The sequence below is a fragment of the Tenrec ecaudatus genome, chromosome 8 (assembly GCF_050624435.1).
Source record: "Tenrec ecaudatus isolate mTenEca1 chromosome 8, mTenEca1.hap1, whole genome shotgun sequence".
Classification (NCBI taxonomy): domain Eukaryota; kingdom Metazoa; phylum Chordata; class Mammalia; order Afrosoricida; family Tenrecidae; genus Tenrec; species Tenrec ecaudatus.
Window position 1 is genome coordinate 44,764,621 of NC_134537.1, and position 17,351 is coordinate 44,781,971.

The 17,351-nt window shown below is 44.0% G+C and overlaps 1 protein-coding gene across 1 annotated transcript in view; it reads right to left on the bottom strand.

The window, feature by feature from the left end:
- The window catches only part of SLC49A4 (solute carrier family 49 member 4), a 100,035-nt gene that overhangs the window by 19,037 nt on the left and 63,647 nt on the right, over positions 1 to 17,351 (bottom strand). The window contains exons 6-7 of the mRNA XM_075556326.1: positions 16,329 to 16,396; positions 12,797 to 12,924 (exon numbers count right to left, since the gene is read on the bottom strand). Coding sequence (XP_075412441.1) covers positions 12,797 to 12,924; positions 16,329 to 16,396 — 196 coding nt within the window. The remainder of the gene's footprint in view (positions 1 to 12,796; positions 12,925 to 16,328; positions 16,397 to 17,351) is intronic.

The following is a 17,351-nucleotide window of genomic DNA, read 5'->3' on the forward strand; positions in this document are numbered from 1 at the left end:
TGCTAGCATTTCCCAAGTGTGAGTTCAAAGCATTCATCGGCTCGCTCGAAAATGGCTCTGTGTGAGTTGTGCTCACAGGGCTGGGCAGCTACCTTCAGAAGTGAGTGACGCATTGCCCCTGTGTTGGTTACACATATGCGTCACGATGTTGAAACTCACATCATGCCGGCATCTCTTGACCTGCCTGGGTGCTAACATCAGAATTAGTGAAGATAGAGGCACATTTAGAACCAAACGGGCACACCGCGGACAGTCATCGGGCAGCATGGAAGCAGGTATGTACAGCAAAACAAGGTGGCTTTGGAGAGGGCTGTAACAACTCTGTTTCCCTTCTCTGGAGAGAGCAGAAGTACTACCAAGATCAGGGGCAATTGGAGGTTTTAATGAGACAGCAGTAACACATGGGTTGAATATAATTAAGTATCTTTTAATTTATTATGTCAGCAATTATGATTCATGCACGCATTTTCAAACACATTTCATGTAGATTCTTCTGAAAATAAAACTAAAATCAAGAAAATAAAATGCCAGGAAATCCTAAGTTGTCTAGGATATAGATAAAGAGAGTACTTTCTCAGTTAAAATGAAAATGGCTCTGAATTGAAAAACGAGGCAATATGAATTTGCCATTACTGAGTTTAAATACCAGTCTACAGGTCTGAGTGTGTCTATAATTAGATTCTGTAGTAAGCCCCCTTTCATGAAATCTCTTACTTAAAGGAATTAGGTCAGATTTTTACAAAGGCATTAAGGGAATGTGTGACAGATGTATTCAAATTCTCCATTGTTCCACTAACATGTGCTCTTTTGCCTTCCCCTAGCTAGCGCCGGGGAGCACTGAGGGCTGTGAGTGGCTGTCCATCACGAACAAAGAGCCCTAGCTCCGGAGAGCCACGACGGAGATCATCCACCAGCCGTCCACGGGCTCATTCCTGGGTGCCTGCGCTGGGGACTGGGGTGGAGGTGAAGACAGCGTTTACATGGCACAAACCCATGTGTCAGATTTTCAGACATGGAGGGGCAATAACAACACACTCAAGCGACCAGGCCAGGTAACCGCGACTGCAAACCGAAAGGTTGGCGGTTTAAACCACAGAGAGAGGAAGAGGAGGCTGTCGGCTCCAGTGCAGACTCACCGTCGGGAAGCCCTATGCAGAGTCACTGCGAGTCGGAGCGGGCTCAGGAGCAGTGAGCTCGGTTTTCAGTGTCACGGGGAAGCCCGGCAGGAGGGTGTTAAGATAACTCAGAGGCAGAATGTACATAAATTTAGTTCCTAACCTCCAGTCAGTGTATTTATAAGTTAAAAATTCATCTTTCAGTATACTGGGATGCTATTCAAACGCTGGCTAGCAACTCACAGGAACGACAGAGTTTATAACTCTGACTGCTAGTGCGGCCACAGCAAACTCAACCTTTCGATTCTGACCTTGATTTAATTTAGAATTCTGCTTTCCTTTCTGTCCAACATAATTATTTTCAACAGCAGAGTCAATTGCATCAATCTTCTTGTAAGATTTAAAGAGATGTTTAATTAAAAACCGTTTTCTGATGATAAGAGGAAAGCATGCTCAGTATATATAAATTCAGACAAAATAGAAGTCAAAAAAATTTAAATGTTCTGAATTATGTCCACCCCAAAATTCTTGGTTTTATCACGTTAATTAGAAGACATGTAAAATTCCATGGAAGCATTATTTTATCATTAATAACCTATGCTTAATTCAAGGGAATGCAATTTGTTGTGCATAATAACGCACAATGATGTTCCGGAAAGATCCAACAGATGACTACTCCACACACACGATCACAAACAAACCCGGAGCAGTGCACGGACAAGAAGACTTGCAAACTAAACGGTCCCTGAATGCTGTCCAACTGCTCCTTGCGAAGCTTCTCCAGAATAGCTTTAAAAAAATTCTGGCCCAGAATTTTTCTCAAAATTGCTCAAAATCACAATGTAGGAATGTTAGTGTATCAAAACTGAGTAGCATCACAAAGCCACCCTGCTAGCTCTATGTGACTACGCTTGGTCAGAGTGACAGCACCACTAAAGCGACAGGCGAGTTAGGGGCGTGGCTGGAGGGGGGCAGTTCAGGGAAGGAGTGTGACGTCATCAACTGCAATGGAATCGGAGCCACTCAGTGTACTGGAACCCACTGCTGAAGTGGTGTCCATTGTGCTGTGTGTGTTCTTACTAACAACAACAACATAAACAACTGAATACTTGGGACACCCGGGCCTGAGTTACAGAGGGTTTCGGTCAGATGGTGTAGCGGAGGGGTCTCCACACCGTCCTGGTTCTCAGCACCATCAGGGCCTCAGTCACTTTTGCACGGGACCTCTAGGCCAGCGGTTCTCACCCTGTGGGTCGTGACCCCTTTGGGGGTTGAATGGTCCTTTCAGAGGGATCGCCCGATTCCTAACAGTAGCAAAACGACAGTGATGAAGTAGCAAGGAGAATAATTTTATGGTTTGGGGGCGTGGCATTACAAAGGATAACAACCACTGCTCTAGGCCAAAAGAAACAGCTAACATTGAGGACATAGGAGGAGGCTTGAAAGGTTGGTGGAAAAATGGCATCAAAAGATAATGGAATTTCCCCAAGAACACTTTGAAGCCACCTTATAAACCAACAATTGTTTCAACAGCAGAGTCAAAACAGGACAGGCTGCAACGAAGCCGGCCAGTTGCCGTGAAGCCATCTGGTCCACCACCTCGTGGCAGTGCCCGGTGAGTCCGTGTGGGGCTGGGCTCCAAGGGGATTCCCCATAAATATCATCAGGCTTTTCTTCCAAGGCGACTATGGGTGGACTTGAACCTCCAACCTTTGGCCAGGTGCTAAGTGTTCAGCCACCCGCCCCACCAAATAATTCCACAAGCACACAGCACACGTGTCTTAACAATTTAGTGGTCGCTTAGGAATGAATGCTCTTACATCGAAAGCAAACAATCTTCCTTTCGATCATTAAAAGTCATCATTGCTTACTAATGGGTAACGCATCAGATGGGTACCACACAGCTTTTCAGACCTTGGCATCGGATTGGACACTGCTACCTTAGGTTTCTGTTCCCTGATAATTTCTGTGTGGTATGTCATTTTTTTCCATATCATTTTATTAGGGGCTCATACAACTCTTATCAGAATCCATGCCTACATCTATTGTGTAAAGCACATTTGCACATTCACTGCCCTCATCATTCTTAAAACATTGGCTTTCCAGGTATGTAATTTTTATCACAGCAACTGCTAAAAAACCAACTTTGCCAAGATAGGACTGAGTCCACCAATGAGGATGCAGCACAACCTGATGGTGGAACCAGGAACTACCTTGAGCTAGAGGTTTATGTAGCATCCGAGACCAAAGGTGTTTCCCTCTGGAAATTTAAAATTGTTTATGTTGCTCTTGTTATGACGCCCCAGGGTACACAGTATGGGGACTACAAGTGTAGGAGAACCGTACCCCCCTGCTTGACTGTCACTGTGAAAGTGGTGGTGGTTCCAGCTGACAAGTCAGTTCTGACTCACAGTGACCTTACAGGACAGAGCAGAACCGCCCTGTGGGGATTCCCAGGCTGTATTATTATGCCATAAAAATGTTGTTGTTGAAAATATACACAGTAAAGTACACACCAATTCAACAGTTTCTACATTTACAATTTAGCAACACTGATTACCCTGAGTTGTGCACCCACTCCCACCTCCTTTCCTGAGTTGTTCCTCCCTCAATAAAATCAAATCAACCGAAGTTTCAAGAGAATATTTCTAGTTCCCACTATTAATCGATTCCACATCGATAATTCTTAAAAGAGCATGATGTCAAGGCAGACAATTTTCACTAGTGCATGATGTCCAGGCAGACAATTTTCACTAGTTAGGCTAAACTACCGTTTGGCTTTAAGAAGCCTCCAGAGCATAATTTTGGTTTAAGGTTTAATGATTATCTGAGGGCTATAGTTTCAGGGTTCACCCAGTCTCCTTGTTCCACAAACTCTAGAGCAGGGGGTCCTCAAAATGTTTAAACAGGGGGCCAGTTCACTGTCCCTCAGGCCGTTGGAGGGTCGGACTATAGTTTAAAGAAAAACTATGAACAAATTCCTATACACACTGGACAAGTCAGCTGCTAAGCAGGACAGGCAACGGTGGCAAAAAAAAACACCTGGCGGGTTGGATAAATGTCCTCAGTGGGCCGCATGTGGCCTGCGGGCCGTAGTTTGAGGACCCCTGCTCTAGAGTCTATGAGCATTTGAAATTAGACTGCATCTTGCTCCTTTGGGTCAGACTCTTCTTTTATGGAATCTCGGATCAGTATGTTCAGTAATGGTACCTCTGGTCTCCTGGCAAAGGAGGCAGTTGTTCACAGAGACACTACCCACACAGTCCATACCCACCTCCTCTTCCTGACCCGCCTCCTCTTTTCCCAGTTGAAGAAACACCAGTTGTTCTCTCTTATCTGGCTTATTTGCAAGCTTTACAACCCCAGGCGGAGGCAATGAACAGACACACTAAACACATTTTCAGGTCGATTACATTGCTTCCAACTTCTGGCTACGGAGAATAGTCCTGCAATGATCATTGGTGTACAAATGTCTATTTGAATCTCTGATTTCGTGTCTTTGGGGCATGTACCTAAGTGCGGAATTGCTGGTAAGTTACAACGATTAGCATGGTCCTTCCAGCCCTCGTCCCTGATGCGAGACATAATGATTCTAGATTTCACATGCCTGTGGCCGTAGTACCTGCTAACAAACATGAGTGGGATGAGCCTGGCCTTAATCGAGGGTGGAGAGCACACTTTCTGTTCAATGATTGTCTTAGTTACGATGGATGTCAGGAATTATATGCTACAGCGGAGAGGAAAAAGACCATTGTTTCTGGAGTGGCCTGGAAAGATGTCTAGCTAATTAAGATTAGTAGAAAGCCAATGCCTGGTGGAAGCATCTTGTCCAAGGTCCCAGGTCATATGCACAAATAAGATAAAGTCCAGAGATTAGATGATTACAGTTTGGTGACATTTGATTGCACCATGTAACTCCCACCAAATGGCCTTTGCCTGCGTGGGTCTGGTAAGAGGATGGTGTGAGCTACTAATAGGATTCACCTGTGAATAACTGTGAACAGGATTCTCCGCAGTGCCATCCTGCTGTGTATAAACTGAGTCCACTGAGAAGCAAGGAGTGTGAGCTCATCACTGGCAAGAGCCAAGGATAGATGTGTCCTCTGTATTCGGCTTAGCCCTACCTAACCTTCGGACTTTGGACTGCACTGGAGCGATTTGCATAATGTACTCTAGAAAGGAGGGGGAGTGGTGGAATGGAGATTATCATCTTGCAAGAGCTGCATTTCGGGAACTTTTCATGTCTCCAATTCCGGAGGACTAGAGTAGAATGAGTTTTGGTAAACATTATCATTACATATGGTAGTTCCATGTTTAGGTTTTGAGCTACTGCCACATTGTTCTCCCCAAGGGCGGCACCAGTTTGCATTCGACCACTGATGGGCATAAGTCCCAAGTTCTCCACATCCTCACCAATATTTGTCATTGTATAGTTTTTGTTTTGTACTTTAAATCTCAGCTGTCCAAGTGGGAATGAAACGACGCCTCTCTTAACATTGCACTCAGTGTTCGGAGGCTCCTGCCATCCCACATAAATTGAGGATTGGTTTTTCTATAATGAAGGCTGTTGGTGTTTCACATCTCTCTGATGACAGCATCGTTCGTGTGTTTGGTGGGCTTTTGAATGTCCTCTTTAAATCCTTGGCCCATTTTAGGATTGTGTTATTTGTCTTCTTGCTATTACGTAAGCCGTCAAAGTTTAATGCATATTTTGATTATTAGCTTCTTGTCAGATAGTTCGTTTCCGAAAATAGTCTTCCTGTCTGTAGCTTGTCTTTTCACTATTTTGGTAAAGACTTTTGATGAACACAAGCTTTTAATTTTTATGATGTCCTACTCACTTATTTTGCCTTTTGTTGTTTGAGCTTTTGTTACTCTAATATAGAATACATTCTTAAAAACTAAGTCTGACAACATCACCCCTTCTAAGAATTGGATGCTTTCATTTTGTGCATTTAGGTCATTAATCCATTTTGAAATTTAAAAAAATCATTTTATTAGGGGCTCATACAACTCTTATCACAATCCATACAGCATCAATTGTATAAGGCACATTTGATACATTCGTTGCCCTCATCATTCTCAAAACATCTGCGTTTCACATAGGCCCCTGGCATCAGGTTCTCATTTTCCACCCTCCCTCCTTGCTCCCCCTCCTTCATGAACCCTTGATAATTTATAAAGTATTATTTTGTCATATCTTACACTGTCCGACGTCTCCCTTCACCCACTCTTCTGTTGTCCATCCCCAAAAGAGAAGGTTATATGTAGGTCTTTATAATCGGTTGCCCCTCTCTATCCCACCCTCTCTCCACCCTCCCAGTATCGCCACTCTCCCCATTGGTAATGGAGGAATCATCCGTCTTTAATTTGTTTTTATATAAGGCTGTGGAGAATGGATCCTGTTTCCTTTTTCTACATGTGCGAATCCAATTTTTTCAGCATTACTTATTCAAGATACTCCTTTCCTCCCCATCGAATGGACTTAGCACCTTCGTAAAGTATCAGTTCCCCATAGATGTGTGAGTTTATTTCTGGACTCTCAACTATTATGCGTCTATTGTTACATCCTGGATCTGGCTCTTTTGATTACTGGAGCTGTACCATGCATTTTATAATCAGGTAGTGTTGAGTCTCCCTACTTTGTTCTTTTCTTTCAACATTGGATTGACTATTGGGGACCTCTAGTCATGCCATCTAAAGTTAAGGATTGGCTTTTCTATTTTTGTAATGAAGGCAATTGAAATTTTAATCAGAATTGCATTAAGTCTATAGATCATTTTGGGTTAGCATTGACCCAAATCAGTATGAACAATGTTAAGTCTTCAATCTATGAACATGGAACATCAATTCAAATCTTCTTTAGTGTTTTCAAACTTTCAACCACAAAGATTTACAGTCCTGATGTAGGTTAGCTGTGAGTTAGAATCAGCTTGATGGTGGTGGGTTTGGTTTTAGGGTTTTAGACCTCTACTTGTCTATGAACTTCCCTTTTCCTGTATAGCTTGTAATTACTTTCTAGTGTTTTTTCTATTCTAGCTACAGAACTCCCGTGAGAGAGAGAGAGAGAGAGAGAGAGAGAGAGAGAGAATTTTGTAGGACCAGATATGCACTCTCTCAATTTCCACTTGGGAATGTCTTTAATGTATCTTATTCTCCAAGGATAGTTTTGCAGGGTATAATGTTCTTGTTGGGTCTTTTGTTTGTTTTTTCTCTGCTGTCAGCACTTTCAATGTATCACTGGCCTCTAGTGATTTTGAGGAAAAACTGGAACTTAATCTTAGTGGGAATCCTTTATAAGAGACTGCTTCCTTCTCACCGCTTTCAGTATTCTGTCTTTGTCATCCTCGAGAGCCCACCAAGCTGCATCCTGGTGCAGACCTTGCTGAGTCATGCTCTCTGCTACACTGGGGACATTTTCTGTCACTACTTGTTCACATAGTTGTTGTGTTCTTGTATTTTCTCTCGTCTCCTGGACTTGCCAACGTACACAGTTAGTCTCGTTGGCCCCGTAATTCCATTAAGCTGTGCTCCGTCTTTTTAGCTTCCGTTCCTGTTGCTCTCCGGCATCTGTAATTTTAACCATCTCATCCCCTGGGTTGTGGGCTCCTTGTTCTCTGATTAAGTTTGCTGGCAAATCCTCGTGCGTTCCCCATTTCGGTCATCGGCCCTTTCCGCCACACTACCTTTGTGTAAGATCATCATCTTGTTCGCGCACTTCTTTATTTATTTCAGTTTTTGTCTTTACTTGCCCTTTACTCCTTTAACTTTGTATTTCAATGTTACGCTCTTCTTTCTCATGGTGTGTCTGTCCCTTGTGAGTCTTCCTTAGGACAATCCTGAAGACAGAGAACAATGAGCGCAGGCTGCCACGAGGTAGAGGTGGTTCGGTTAAAGTTTAAGTGGAGTAGTCAAAACCAAACATCACAGCATCAGGTTTTGGGTTTTGTATGTGCATTTTGTTGACTTTCTGGAAGTCCCAAAGCAGTAACGTCTGCTTGTTAAGAGACTGTTTTGAGAAAGCCAGCCAAAACTTTGGCAGAAAAACACCTCGGAAAGTAGCAGCAAATCCCTTTATCAAACAGGGGCAATTTTCACCAGTTTTGATGGGATGGCATTAGGCACCCACCTTCCCGTTCTGAATCAGCTCATGACTTCACTTTGACCCTAAATGTTAAAAATGCTACCGGGCACCTATTTTCTTCAGTTGAAGGGCTGAATCGACAAGGCTGAATTCCCAGGACCCTGAGTTCTTCAGCGATGGACTAAATGGCTGTTGCGTTTGGTTATAGAAGTGTCTTCATCTTGCTGGAGCTCATGTTGAGAAACAGTTTAAATTTTAATCTTTTAATTCCACTCCCTCTATTTTTCCCCCATTATGGTTTCCTTGTATGTTGGCTGTGGGTTGTACCCTCCATTCAAACGTCTTGTTCCCTAGTATGCGGCAGGCCTCAAAGTCAGCCGTCAGGGAGAGGAGACAGGCTCAGAGGTTCAAGGGAGGCAGGTAGAGGGCTGACTACTGGAGCGGACTCTAGGGCACCTCTGACAGTTACAGGTGAGGGAGCAGTGTCATGCTCTGGTGAGATTTCCACAGAGGTCTGCCTGGTTGCTGTGAGTCTCCCACCTCACCCGCCACCCCCCCCCCACTAGATTATAGTCTGTTAGTCCACACTCCACTTGACACTCCTGCTCCCTAAGCAGCAGCTGCCTCAGTCAATAGACCTCAGTGCCAGTCAGAATCGAGGGCAGACCAACCCTAACTGACCTCCAGGGATGCTTGGCCAGCTGGCTTCGGAGGCCAGCCCTATAGGAGTGCTCACTATGGGAGACTTACAGGTGACAGTTGCAGGCCTTTGGTTGCAAACTTGCAGGTGACAGTGTTTGGGTGGGGAAGGGGCTGTCATGCTCCAAACAGACCTCCATGTGGCTCTCAGAACCTTTCCTGTAAGATGCCGCCTGTGGGTGTGGCATCCGTGAAGCATGGCGGCTTCCTCGCTGCCTGAGTCAGTGTCAGTCAGCAGTCCTCAGCACCAACAATGTGGGGCAGTACACAGAGCTGGACTGACCCTACCTCCCCTCCCCCACCCCACAGGAGGTCTGTTGACCTCAGAGGCCTGAGCTAAGGGGTATGCTGGCAGACTGTACTGTAAGAGCCTCCGCTGCACGGGCCTTCTGCTGCCAGCAGTGTCTAGATCCGAGAGGTGCTGGCACACTCCAAACCCCCCTCCCAGGAAGTCTGCCTTGCTGCTATCTGACTGCTAGCTATGGTGTAGCCCGCACTAGAGAGGCTTGCTCGTTAGCATGTAGTAGAGAAGTCAGTGGTTCTTAGCATTGATTGAAACGGGGAGCAGACAGACCACACTGACTCTGCAGGGGCTCTGTTCTGGTTTCAATTGCAGTGTCTGGGTGGGGAGGTGTCAGCACACTCCAGAGGAAGGGTGGGAGGCCGGGGTCCTGCGCAGATCGAGGCTGTGGTGGACAAGGCAGCAGGCTCCTTCTGGGCTCACAGGCAGTAGTGAGTGGCTGAGGGAGTCAAGGAATGGTGGGAGGATGTTTCCCCAGTTCCTGTAACTCACGGACTCACCGAGTCTGGTCTATCTCTGTTCCCTGCTGGTGTACCCGGCTCCCCAGCTCCAAGTCCCTTAGAGCCAAGCATCATTTCCTTGTACGTCTTGTTCCTTTGTGGCCTTTGTGGGGGAATGCTTCTGCAACCGTCATCCCAGAATCCTCCACCGGTAATCTTCTCAAGAGCACCTGGCCTGGTCTCCCATGGAGTGGATAATGGGTTTGACCCCCAGGGTTTAAATGGTTAAACAGCCAAGCGCAGAACCAGTGCTCTGTCAGGGCTCCTTGAGAAAGTGGTAGAAATCCTCAAATGTCTCTTTGAAAGACTTGACGCCTCTGATGTGTACGCTGCTGGCTCTGTAATTACGGAGCTCATAGACAGGAGTCAGGGAAGGTGCTACGTTTGGCCGGTTCTGGCTCATAAGGATCCTTGTGTAACGGAACCAAACACTGCTCGCCCGGCACCCTCCTTGCAGTTACTGTTGTGTTTGAGTCTACTGCTGCAGCCACGTGTCACTCCAGCCCGCTTGACCTCTTGTTCGCAGACCTTCCAGTACCAGCCCTCAGTTTCATGTAGACGAAAGGACCCCTCTTTGTCACGAAGGGCACCCAGAGAACGTACATGCCACTCAGCACCATGGCCTCTAGAGACCACTTTGAGAGCTAACCTACCACAGCTAACAGAGGCTCTCACTTGTTACAGTCCCACACACATAAGCCGAATTTTTCAGCACAGCATGCATGCAGTTTCTGTAGTAAAATTAGGTGACTCGGCCGATATTCGGGTCAGCTTAGACTTAAGTCGATGCTGTATGTCAAAGCCAGGACGTTATCCTGCTCAAAAAGCTGCCCCGTGGAAAGGGAAGAAACTGCTGGTGTAAGCAAGAAAGAATTAAAACCGTTGAAGAAAAACCAAACCAAACCCATGCATCTTGAATCTTCTGTTGGAGGCCAAGGAAACACGGGAGTCCCTGGAGGTGATCTTGCAGACTTTGTGCAGCAGGCAGAAGAACGACCACCCTCCACAGACGCCCGTGGTCTGACGCTTGGAACCGTTACATTACGCGGAGTCTTCAAGAAGTTTGCGGAAATATTATATTATCTTGTACTTTTATCTTTCTATGAACTTTTTGGAGCCCTTTCCAGTGTTACTTTACATGGCAAATGAAGTTAAGGATGCAGATAGAACACAAGTTGGCAACAAGATGACCTTGAAAGCAATAGATTACCCTGGATAATCCAGGTGGGTCCAATGTAAGTAATCGCAAAGGTTCTTCTAAGTCAGCAGTTTTCAGCCTGTGGGTCATGGACATAGTTTATTGTGCCAGACTGGCCGATAAACACAAGTGGGAATAATTGAAGGGCAGAGAGATAAATGGCTCGGCGAGCCTCGCCTTTCTTGTCTCTCGCTCTTTAATCATTGGACCAGTGTGCAGCTGCCTTGCTTGTTCTGTGCCTCAATTTAAAGGGCACACTACCTGTGGGGCGCCTAGCCAGTGGACTGTATCGCTGTAAGTTGAGATCCCTTTAAGACCACACAATTGGAGTGTACATCTCTGGAATTGGGGACTGACTGTTCATGACCTGGCTGACAGTTGGTGACCTGCCTTGCTGTTTGCTGCTTGTGCTGGGATAGCCTAGCTCTCTCTCTCTACAGAGGACGACCTGGAGGCTCTCAAGACTTGAAGGACTGCTAGTGTCTCACAACTCTCTCACGGGAGTGAGTTGCACTGAGCCATTTGTACTGCTTTATAATTTAGCTGTTCATTTCTTGTATTATATATCTATCTTTATATATATCTGTATCTATATATCTATATCTATATAAAATTATCAGCAACCTGCTTTTATCTCTCTAGAGAACCCTGTCTAACACAGTCATGAACCCTTTGGGGGTCAAACGATCCTTTCACAGGGGTTGTCCAATTCATAACAGTAGCAAAATGATAGTTGTGAAGTAGCAATGAAAATAATGTTATGGTTGGGGGGGTCACACAACATAAGGAACTGTATGAAAGGGTCGTGGCATGAGGAAGGCTGAGAACCACTGCTCTTAATTGAAGGAGGAGGCAGGACAACAGGGATCAGAGGGACATGAGACCAAGCAAGAAGAAGCACAGCCATGCCATGGGACAGCCATGCCATGGGAGGAGGGCTGGACGCGGCGTGGCTGGCTCAGAAGACCGAGACCCGGCCAGGGTGTGTCGTCTGTTCTACACACATGGGAAAGGCAAAGAAATGAGATTCTCCCTTAGAGCCACCAAGATGGGATGCAGCCCTGCCCACGTCTGGATTTGAAATCACACAGAGCGCGTTAGACTTCTCGCCCACAGGAATGCCAGATGAAAAACTGTGTGTCTGAAACCACTGAATTTGTGGTAACTTGTTGCAGCAGCAACAGAAGACTATTACAGACCCCAAAGAGCTGTTGACAGGAACAAGGACGACAGCAGTTATAAGTGTTGCAGATCCATTAGATGAGCTAAGAAACCTGGCTATGATCACAGAAAACCCACTATTTCCAATACTCTGCTGCATTCATAAAGTAATGAAACTAAACAGAAAATGAAAACCATAGACGCTGGGTGGAAAATGTTTACTAAAGTATACTTAAGACTTCATTGTGTTTTTGCCTTTGCTACATTTTTCTTACTGTTTAACAATATGACCAGAAACAAGATAAAGCTATTTGTATATTTTTTATAAACAAGATAACTATATTTGTATATTTTTATCTGTATGAATTTAAAGAATATATAGACCTTTCCAAGGAATCTAAGCTTAAGCTAACGACCATACTATACTTATTTTCTACATGCAAAATACCAATACAAAGATTTTTAGCTATTTCGTAGACTCTTTAGATAGGATGATGGTTTGATAGGTCCATAAGGGATATTAACACATATTCCTCTTTATATATTTAACAATTACTTATGGAAAGCCAGAAAAGTCCTACTTTCACGGCTTACTTTTTTTTATAAAGCTGAAACATTATTTATTCAAAGCTCAAAGGTTGGTTTAAACTGGAATGCAGAAATGATAGTCGGGCAAGCCAGCCTGCACTCAATTCACAATAAAAATTCCTTTAGAAAGACAGACAAATCGGTGCTCACCTGTGTTTAAAGGCAGGTAAGTGATGCTGTTTAGACAGGTCAGGGTGAACCACGTGGACGACAGTGTGGCCCCGGAGAACAGGAGGAGAAGGATGAGCTTCAGCATGCCCCTGATAAAATCTGCAAACCTGAAAAGAAACGGCGCTCCCTTAATCTGAGCTGGATTGCTTCATACTGTGGAGATCAGTGACCTGCTTCCCTTACAGAGCAGAACCTCGAATGATCTTCCAGCTGTTCTTTTAAAAGCAAGGTGTGTTTGATTTTAGCAAGGTGTGTTTGTGATCCCCCCTACTTCCTTTGTTCACTGAGTGGATTCTGAGTTTTAAAATGCTACTTTTATTTTCTATCATTTAAAAATGTTCTATTATAGAATATACATAGCCTGTAATTTTAAAATAGGTTCATTCATTGGCATAGACTTATAAATACGGTTCTCCCCAGATGTGCACTCACTTAGAATAAAAGCAAACGCCCAGATCAGGGCCTTGACAGTCCTGGCTGCCCTAGCCTGGGCCTCCATTCTCCCTTGCCTTACTATCGTGCTCCAGTGGGGAAGCCGTTTCCCCATATCCACAGCACTAGGTCGTCCCATCTGCAGGGATGCAGGCACTCCCACAGCATCCACGACGCCCTCCAGCCAATCCTTAAGAACTGCCCACCAGTCTTAGGAAGCCCTCTCCATCTTTTCTCCACACTGTTAGCTTTTTCACAGCATTGATCTGCACTGGAAATTCACTGGTTTCCTTGTTCCTTGTCTTCCCGTGAGCTTCATGAGAGCAAGAGCACAGGATCGGGGACAGTGACTGCCCCAAACCCCGCTGCCCGGCATCAAGTCCCACTCACGGTGCTCCTACAGGGCAGGGGGAGTCGCCACACAGTATGTCCAAGGCTGTCAATATTTTCCTTTCTTTTTTCCTTTCCCCTTTTATTTATGTAAAGTTTTATTGGCATAAGATCACAAAGGCTTACGTAGATTAAAGAGTCCTGCAATCATTACAATGAATTTCAAAGCATTTTCTTCGTTCTTGTACTATAATTACCTCCCCATTTCCTTCCACCTCCTCTGCCAAAAGTCTAAGAAAATATTAGTAATGCAGTCATCGTCTCTCTGAGTTTACCTATCCTAGATTTCATATAAAGAAAATCATGCAACAACAACAAAGCTGCAAATAGTTACAGGAGCAGGCCGCCAAGCCTTTCTCCTGCAGAGCACCTGGTAGGTTGCACCCGCCCACTTTTGGCGAGTAGCGAATGCTATACCTCACAGCTATACCTCCACGCTCTGGAATAGAGAATGAGATGGCCTACCAACTCTCTACTAAAGTGCAGCAGCATGTTAACGTCTCAAAATCCCTGCTTTTCCCCTAACTTCTCATGACATAAAGGACAATGGGTAGAAATGCTTATCCTTTAGTTGTCTATACCCAAAGCAGTCTCTATTTGTCAACTGCTTTTTGTCATGTTGCTTGGGAATGAGCTGCGTCTCTCTGACTGAGTACTGTCTTCTAGAAGTGCTCTAACTGCAGAAAAAAAACAAACCCACTAATAAGTACCCAGCATACCCTCCTCTGCTTTGAACTTGTCACTGGCTGTCATGTCTATTGTATTCTGTGGCTTTCCTGAGTACTTTCAATACCATCTTCTGTTTTGCAGTACCTGCCAGGTTACGGTTAGCATGTTTGGAAGGCTAAAAGGACCTTCCTGTGGGAGCTGATGCCATCTTTTGGTGGGAAAGATGAATGCGCCTTTGTCCGACCATTCAGGCATGTGCGCATCTACAAGTTTCCAAATAGACCAATGTCATGGACTGTGAACACTTTGATGGAAATGTTCCGCAGAACCTCCAAAAGACTGTTGAAACTCCCTGTTCACCAAACACGTTTCTGATTGATATTTTGGCATTCCGTGCAAACTTACTCGCTGGGTGTCAAAGAACAAGACAGCTTTCTGGTATGACTCGGAGCGGAGTTGAATGAAGTAAGTGCCACAGAGACTGACCACCCAGGGGTAACCTGACTGCTGTGCTCTGCTATCTGGGGCGTCTCAGTCTCTTCCTGGGGCCGATGTCATCAAAGTAAGTAGATTGTTAGGATCGAATTAGGACCAACTTGGTCTGCAGGAACATAATTCCAAAAAACTTTTAAAATCACTCAACATACTCAGGTCTCTAAGAATATCCCATTTCATAGACCCCCAAAGAGAGTGCGATGTAAACAATTTCACACCTGATTTTAAGACTTCAGGTCCCAGAGAAAAGGCAGTTCTTCTTGGAACTTCCACTTCAACAAATTAAAAACATAAATGTCCTTGTTCTAAATTTTCCCTCCAGTGCGATCTAAATATAGTTAAAATTGAGGGCTTGGAGAAGGAAAATACAGAGAGAATGGAGCGTGAGGTGTCATTTCTGAGACATAGCGGTTGATGGTTTCCTCTTTGACCTAGCTGGTGCTCAGAATAGTACCTGATCAACGATGACTCACTGAAATTGGCTGGGAGAGTTAATTAGAAAAATTAGGTTTGATTCTTGTCAAACGTGACAGGTCAATGTATTTTAGGTTCAGTATAGTGATTTCCTACAAATAGCTACCTTCCTGTCCCTCTTCTTTAGATTTTACTCTTACCTTTTCCCAACGTATAAAACCTTTTATTAGGTGGTTTAGAACTTACAACCCCATCTATTCTTTCATTACCCAGGAACAGTAAACAGTGTAAGGTCTCCATTTACTATTCTCCTGTATCAACGATGCACATGTCTTTAGAGATTGAGGTGATTTACATACCTTATTTGATCTCCCCAAATATGTAATTAGATTCTTCCCTTCTTGCTAGAGTTGATTGCCCAATTTTGCTTTTGATTAGATGGGGTAAAGTGTTTTAGTAAGTGAGTGAATATTACCTCTTTGAAAACACTAAGAATAGTTTTATAGGCAGTCAGCTAAAAGAGTGACATTTTCATTTCTTATTTTAGAATAAATGAAGCCGCGGTCTTTTCTTCGAACGCATTCTAAAAAGGTGTTGTCATAATGGGTTAAGATCAAAGGGGGGGTGTTGAAACAGGAAGTCGTTATGGACATTTAAGAAAATCAAACGGGTAACCGTAGGAAGATACCTGCCCAAAGGAGGGCCAAAACAAACACCTGCTAGCCAGGGCGCTGCTGCCCACGGGAAGTTTGGGAGGTGGCCTTTCAAATGATTTGCTTTCAAATCCTTTCTATTCTATTCCAATCGATTTGTTTTTATTATCTCACCCTTCCCTTAGTTCCACTTATGGATACTATTCCCGAATCATGTCGGGAAAAGCAGCTTCGTTCACTGGGAGACATCCCTGGACTTGCAACAAGAAGTTTAGAAGACCCGTCCTTGAGGTTTCTTGTAGCAGAAGTTTCCCCGAACTTTTGCCTGAGCAATTGTACTTTTCTGCCCCGTGTCTGCCTTAGTTTCCCCTGGTTTCTAAATGTAGGGAAATACCCTTTCCTGTAGGGCTTAACTTTAACAAGAGTCCTTTCACAGGCAAGACATTAAACCTTCTTACCTTGCCATAGCGATCCCAACAACACAGCCTCCAACTATGGACCAAAATCCAATCCAGCCAGCATCTACCTGTTCAGAAAGTGACAGACAATGTTGAGTACACGCCTAGCATGCTGAAATTTAGAAAGAACAAGGAAAATAAAGCTCCTCTAGTATAAAAAGTCCAAGCTAAATGACAACAAATCTAGGAACTACTACTACATAAAACGGATACAGTGAGAGATTCATGTGTCACTCAGTAGTATAAGCAAGTATTTGGTCTCACATGCCCCCGATTGACTCTTTGGTGTTATATTTACATCTGTAAAATGCTCAGTGTCATCACATAAGGGGCGCAATGGGTTTTGAGTTGGGCTGCCAACCAGAAGGTCAGCAGGTCAAAACCTTCAGCAGCTCCTTGGAGAAATGCAGGGCTTTCTCATCCCATAAAGAGCTCCAGGAAAAACAAAAACCTTTACAGGAGCACGTCCACCCTGTCCTCAGGGTCACCAAGGCATGGATTCGATGGCAGTATCTTTGGTGCTTTGGTTTAGTAGCTGCCAAGCAATGCGAATGAGCACCAGAAATAGGAACAGAAAATAGAAATAGACCTCTATATGGCCATGCTTCATTGAGATATTGGCTCATTCTGAAAATCTTCTAAAATGAGCTAAGTGTCATAGAATAGTGGGTGTAAGATTGAAAATATGTATTTATTAAAAATAAGGTATAAATTTCTGGAAACAAAATCTAGATATATTTTAATTATTGCAAGTTTTGAAAAACAATTATTCATGTTAGTTAATATACACTTACTAAATTTTACACCTTTTTAGGCTCAATTTTGATAATATTTTGAAAAATAGATGCAAATTTTCTAAATAAATTGATTTAAATGTTTTTATTTTAAAAAAGAAAAGAAAATAGAAATAGATCTACGGGATTCAGATAACAAAATTATGAAATCCATATTTAAATAAATTTTAATTAAAAGTAAAAAAAACCCAATATGACAAGCTCGAGAATTTCCAAAGAATTTGGAAAC